This window comes from Rattus norvegicus, chromosome 14 (genome assembly GCF_021556685.1).
Source record: "Rattus norvegicus strain SHRSP/BbbUtx chromosome 14, alternate assembly SHRSP_T2T, whole genome shotgun sequence".
Classification (NCBI taxonomy): domain Eukaryota; kingdom Metazoa; phylum Chordata; class Mammalia; order Rodentia; family Muridae; genus Rattus; species Rattus norvegicus.
Window position 1 is genome coordinate 13,788,867 of NC_141547.1, and position 6,958 is coordinate 13,795,824.

Below are 6,958 nucleotides of genomic sequence, written 5' to 3' on the forward strand. Positions count from 1 at the left end.
TCCACCTATGAAAGAGAATCTGCATTTTTCTTTCTTTATGAGATTGGATGATCTCTCTTAGGGTTTGTCCTTCCATTTTTCTGCATTTTCTGCATATTTTATAACTTAATTCTTCTTTAGAGCTGAATACTATTCTATTTTGTGTTCATATCAAACTTTCTTTTACCATATGTTGATATATAAATAGTTGGAGTGTAATTTAGTGCTATAGTGAAGAGAGCAGCAATAAACATTGGGATGTAGAGCACCTCTGTAGTCGGGTATTGAATCCTCTGCGTTCATGCCCAGAAGTGAAATGCTGAATCATGTACTATTTATAGTGATGCAAATTGAGACAAGTCCTCTGAAAGTGTAGACAATGCTATTAACCAAAGGGTGGTCTCCACATACACACCACCATTTCTTTCTTCTTTTTTTTTGAAATTAAAACATATTCCTTGGGGTTGGGGATTTAGCTCAGTGGTAGAGCGGTTGCCTAGCAAGTGCAAGGCCCTGGGTTCGGTCCCCAGCCCCGAAAAAAGAAAAGGGAAAAAAAACATATTCCTAGTGGCAACCCTCCCCCAGCAAGGCCATAGCTCCTCAGACTTCTAAATGTTTCAATAACTTGAGAACAGGCATTCAGATCTCCAAAGCTAAAGGCAGCATCATATGCATACCTTCACAGATGATTCAGCCTCTACACTAAGCATCATCTTATAGTTCATTATCTTTGACATAAAATATTGCAGATAGAAGGAGGGTTTGGGGAAGACACTTGTTTAGTAATATCTTTAATAAAATGAAGACTTTCCGAAGGTAAGGTCGCTTTTTTTGGTAACTCGTCTTCCTTAGTCTTCTAGAATATATATATGTATATGTATATGTATATATATGTGTATATACATACATATATACACATATATACACATATATAAGTATATATACATATATACATGTATATATAAAACAAAACAACAACAAAAACAAACTGTAATACAAACTTCCTGTTTGGGCAGAGTTGAAAAATTGCTGTTTGTATTTCAGTGCATGATCAATTACTCCATTATTAGACTTGACGATAGTGCAGCAGATATCTCTATAGAGGGTACAGTCATCAATTCCTTATGTCTGCCTAAGAATCTGTCCCTCTGGTGTCTGTGACTGTGAGATTAAGTCATGTGACACTCCCTTAGCAGCACAGGCTCTGGGAGAAGAGTTGCTGTGGTATAGAGACTCCTGTGGACACTCTAAAAAGGGTTCAAAAGATTTTAGGATTAGGGATGCAGATGTGCACAACTGTGATGGTGTACTTGTCCTTTGAGACAATGAGAGCTGAGAGAACTCAGGTTTCCACCTGTTTAGTTGATGAGCACAGACAATTTGTGTTGACTCTAAAATTGAGAATTACCTTACCTCTATGATTAGGAATATACCTCCTCCACATACCTGCCCAAACCACTGATTATGCATTCATTCCTATAGTACTGATTGTAAATTTCTTAGTACAAGTAATGGTGGCTTCACTGTTGAGTTGTTTCGCCTTTTCTCCTGTGGAGTCCAGGTACTCCCTCTTGGTAAATATGTTTTCTGCCCAATTTTGAAGAAAGGGACAGAGGTCCCCTCCCACAGCATTTGCCTGTCATTTGCTTCTCTGTCAGTCCTTCCTCCTTTAAGGAGGTATGTTATCTGGTCTGCCATCAATGTTTAACAATCCTATCCTACCTTGTCAATTTAATGAAAGTTTACATTTTGCTCAAAACCTTTGAAAAAGGCACAAAACTGGTGATGTTTGCCTGTTCTTGAGAATAATTTTGTTTTTGTCTTTCCTGGGACGATTGAAAAGTAACATTTATTTACCACTCCTCCCCATACAAAGAGTCGGGAAGCAGAACAAAGAAAGACTGCATGCAGCAAAGGTAAGGAGCAGCTCAAGTTTTCCTGAGGTTTTTGCAAAACACACCTCTGAGTTTCAGTGTCTCTAAATTTGTGTAGCTGTCCTCACATTATGGCTACTCCTGACAGATTAGGACATGGTCTCCAGTGAGTCTGATTTTTCTTTTCTTCCTTCTCCAGGAGGGTTTGTTAATACTCCCATTTAACCTTGATGTCCGATGTGTAATTCTCTTTTCTTGTGGGACTCCAGGTCAAGAATTGCTGAAGGTCACACAGTTGCATCTGTTCCTCATGGCATCAGTCACATCAAGCTTGTCAATGCTGCACTGATCAGTTTAACTGCATGAGCACAATGCCTTCCTCCCCTTGGATGACTCAGCTTCCATAAGAGCTTCTCAATTCTATAGAATGCAGCTATCAATGGACTATGATTTTTCTGCTTCAGAAAATCCATGTTCTTTTGTACAATGATTCTTCCTGGCTGGGAGTGCAGATACTAGGAAACTTAAGGCTTTGAAGAAATCCTGTGACAGATGTCAATCACTTGTCCAGCAGAGGGCAGGACTAACACACAATAAAAATGGTGCTTGGCTTGTGTGTTATCAACCAGCTCTAGGCTGAGAAGTCCCTCTCTATACCATTTCCCTCAACATTTGCAAGCATGAACAGGGGTTGTCTCATATTGAACTTTGTTGCATTTCTTTGGAAACTTTTCCCCTAGCTGGGCTGCCTTGTTTGGCCTCAGTGGGAGAGGATGCATTTAGTCCTCATGCAACTTTGTGTGACAGAGCAGTATGATACCTAGCCTGGGTGTGGCCTGGGTGCCTGTCCTTCTCTGGGAAGAATGGGAGCAGGAAATGAGGGAAAATCATCAAAGGGTAAGACTGGGAGTAAAGCAAACGAAAGATGTGATCAGGTGGTAAAGTGAATAAATGAATTAATGAAAGTCAAATAAAATGATGAATAGGGAGCTCGCTATGTTTAACATTTAATATTTGTCCACTGAACCTCAATAGTAACAAGTTCTCCCTGAAACAAGTTAGCACCTTATATTTTCAGGGAACACTTTTAATAACATTAAAAAATAACGAACCACCCAATTGTTTTGCTCTAAGAAAACTTGTGAGGATTGTTGTTAAGCTTGGTGGGTATGGTTAGTATGCACTTAGAAAATATAATTAGTATATGTATAATGTACAAAGAATGTAGTTTCTTTCAGACATGACCCTACAGAAATAACTAGGGAAGGTTATATTTATTTTAGATTCTTATCTCCCATCCTCTGTACATTTTTTGTTCTCCTCTCTTATCAATATATGCTTAAAGACTATACTATAAAAAATCCTTCAAATTTTTATTATTTTGACTTTTATTTACTCATGTTGCACAGCTTTTGTTCTATTCCAGAGCAGGGATAAGATAAAGTCAAGAGAGACGAGAAGGAAAGTGCAGAGGAACTCTAGCTGCCTGTTTAGGAGAAGTTTCTTGAATGTTATATTAGGTATTGAAATAAGTAGATAGAGTGATATTGAATTTCTGCTCTGAAGGCTCAACCTGTAGGCTGCTGAGATAACTGTTAGGTATTATTACACTCTTTTTAATGTGGTTCACAAATCCAATGAATGGATAGACAAACACTGTATGAAGTAAAGCACATCCAGACATTTCATGGAATGACTCAGGGCATTGGTATTGCTTTAGCAGATCTACTTAGTGATTATCTTAAAAAATAAACCAATTTGTAAGTCATCAACATACTCATGTGCACAAAACATCTGAAAGGCAACAAATTAAAGAATGCTGAACTGGTAAGCTTTTATGCAAAAACAAACAAAAGAAAACAAAGCAAAACAAAAATCCACCAGTTTTCTTGTGATTATGTATCCAGGAGTACTATTTCCAGTGTCAAATATGGGCAACAAGGGATCATGGCTCAGTAATTAAGATTCCTCGTTGACCTATTAGACAACCTGAGTTCAATTCTGGATAACCATCTGGCAGCTCAAACCATCTTCGGGTTCTGATGCCTTTTTCGGTCATGAAAGCATTCAAATAGAACACAAATATACATGCAATTAATGCAGAAATCAATGATGTATATTGACAAACTCCTAATTTCCCCTCACTCACTCTTGGTGCAGGAGCTCAAACACTGGATACCAGAGCAAAGCAGCCTATTGCTCACCAATTGAGCTCAACAGACACACCTGAATCTCCACATGCTCTCTTCACAGAGCTCCACATTTGTCTGTTCCCCATGTCCAGCTTAGCCTTCAAGATTCCAGTCACTGTACATCATTTTATTTTCAACCATCTGAGCACTGTCAGAAGCCATAGCCTCTTAGGACCCAGATGAGAGATGTGTCTCAAGTCTCTTGTTTATTCAAATATGGAAGTCCTATTTCCCAATTTACTGCCAGCAACAACAAAGTCTGGACCCATTGTGATAGACACAGCACTCACCACATCTTTGGCAGGTATCTGTAGCAAAGGAGATGCTCTTGGGCTGCCTTATTGCCCTGAGTGTGTCCATGAGCTCAGGACAAAGTAGGGCAAATCTTTCTACAGAAACTTGAGCCGAGTCATCATAGCACTCCAGAGGGGCAGGATATTGTTCCACATTGATCCTGCTCCAGTTGATTGTGTGCTGCAAAAGGTCCTTGAGAATGTGCATGGAGAAGTTATTGCTGTAGAAGTTGACCATGGTGAGCTGACAGCAATGTCTGAGGGCAGGTAGGAGGGCATAGAGTTGGGAGTCAGTCATCCTACACCACTGCAAATCCAGAGTCTCAAGAGTGTCTGCCACTTTCTCTAGGAGACCTCTCAGAGGCATAATATCCAGATCACATAAGACCACTCCTCTCAAATCCAGATGTTTGAGCTGAAAAAGGCTTTGACTGCGGGATAGGGAATCCAAGTCTTTCTGTGAAATTAGGTAGTATGTGATTGAAAGAGTCTCCAAGGGAGTCATCAGGCACCTAGGGATAGAACAGGAGGTTAGTTATGGGTAATAGTGTTTTAGAGATTTGGCTGGAATGTACAGAGTGATAGAAGGATCCAGGTGCCCTATGGTCAGTTTGACTAAATGATCAAGGACATCAGTTATGATGCTTCCTGATGTAAATACCTCAGTCATGCCCAGCCCACAGTTCATCCACTGACTTCACTCTCACACTGAAAAGCAGTTTACCTCATAAGTCCAGAAAGCACACAGAAGTACTTCCATCAACATAAAGTCCTGACAGCATCTCGATATTTACTATGTGCTCAATGAATATGGATTCTATCCTTCCTTCTGAAGTCACCTGTGCTCTCAATTACAGCACAAGCTGTACCCCCTGTCCCATTCATCCAGTGCTACTTGTGTTCCAAAGTTTCCACCCATGGTAATTGGGAGACAAGGCTGTTCTCTTACATTTAAGCATATAGCTCAGGTTCAAACTATGCTACCTAGTCCTCCAAATCCAGAATATAATCCCTGGAAAAATTATAATCCACTCCTACTACCTATCTTAACGCCAAATCAATTCTCTAATTCATAAATGCTTATTTGAAACACTGATTTCACTCGTAAAATTTACCTTTTGTAGCTCAGTATACATGAAAACAGGATATAAAATCCTGAGTCTTATGAGTCTCTGAATGTTTGTTCCTAGTAGTGACTGTTGGCGTTATGCGCCACTAATCCTTAAGATAAGAGAGACAGATTTGCTTTGCTATCTGACCTAGGTCTATGTTCTTACTTACCCTAGGACTTGATTCATGTGATCTCTAAGAAAATGGACGCAGAACATGCAGAGATGCTGGAGGCAATTGAATTTGGAGAACTGAGATATAAACTTCTTGATACACTTGGTTTCTCTGTCTCTTGTTTCAGTGCTATTAGAGAGGGTCATCTTGTGGAGGGGTGCCAGGAAGACTTTCTGAAGATTTATCATCTTTCCAAAGTAGGCAGCAAAATGTGCCAGGTCAGACAGATTCCACTCTGTATTCAGTTCTAATTCAGTGATGTGTTGTGGATTAAATACATTCAAGATCTCTTTGAGAACTCTGAGTGGCAGCTCCCAGATTGTCATCTGTGTACAACAGAAATGTAGGGAGCCCTTTCTCTGCTGGGCCCACTTCAAGAAATATGCTTGTGTTTCATCAAGGCAGGACCAGATGCACAATTCAACTGTGACCTTCACTCGCTGCCGCCTCAGTGCATATCTGGGCAAGACCTTCACTACTTGCTTTTCCTCCCAGTTTTCTGCTGAACAGCTGCTCTCCTCTGCACCAGCCCATATGTTCCAGAAGGCATGGTGTGCATTTCTCAAATCAAGAACCTGTAGTTTTGTTCTCCTGTTGGTGAAACATATGAATGTCATTAGACTCCGAATCAACTTTTATGACATATCTAAACTCATCTCTCCCCCTTGCTAAAACACATGCTGTTTAAGCAGCTGACCTCCAAACTGGACTCAGGTATACTCCAGATGTTTTCCCATGCCTTCTCTTCACTTGATTACTTTTCTTTCACTAAGTCAAACCTTATCTCTCCTTAGTTATATCATTAGTGGTTGTAGAAATGTCAGGGATAGGCTCATTCTACTGTGAGGCTGTACTTACTCTAGTCCACATTCAACTATAACCCATATTCAACTGTCCTTAGAAAAAAATAAATAACTTTCAAGAACCATGTATCCCTCATGAAGATGTTTTCAGAAACTTCTGATCAACTTATAGCCTAGCCATCTGCCCTAATAATCTCTATTGTGTAGTCCATGAAATCCCTTATATGGTAATTGTTTATTTCCTACCTGGGGTGAAACTTTCTTGTCAGTCGCATGTCTACTCCATCTAGCACAGCTTGAAAGGTTTCTAGGCTTTGAGTGTTCATCAATGCACCCACAGGGAGACAGGGCAATGGCCAAGTTGCCACCGTTTCTTTCACAAGCTTGGTTTGTCTGCCCTCAAAGGCCTCCTTGAACAGTGCTGGGAAGAGCACATTTGGCATCTCCTCCAGAGAGGATATGGCCAAATCCTCATTTCTGAGCAATGACTGTCTTGCCAGCATCTGGAGTGTGAGTGGGGTCGGAATACTCAT

At 40.2% G+C, this 6,958-nt stretch overlaps 1 protein-coding gene across 3 annotated transcripts; it reads right to left on the minus strand.

Annotated features, from left to right (window-relative positions):
• Nucleotides 1–4,282: 4,282 nt before the first annotated feature.
• Nucleotides 4,283–6,958, minus strand: LOC120096510 (oogenesin-1-like). 3 transcript variants are annotated; one of them, XM_087584713.1, is made up of 3 exons: nucleotides 6,672–6,958; nucleotides 5,620–6,210; nucleotides 4,283–4,850 (listed from the first exon to the last, which is right to left on the minus strand). In XM_087584713.1, the coding sequence occupies exons 1-3, from the start codon at nucleotides 6,956–6,958 to the stop codon at nucleotides 4,283–4,285; spliced, it is 1,446 nt and encodes a 481-aa protein (XP_087440839.1). The 3 variants fall into 3 exon arrangements, with proteins under 3 accessions (XP_087440839.1, XP_087440838.1, XP_087440840.1); XM_087584712.1 differs by having other exon boundaries at nucleotides 5,620–6,213; XM_087584714.1 differs by lacking the exon at nucleotides 5,620–6,210.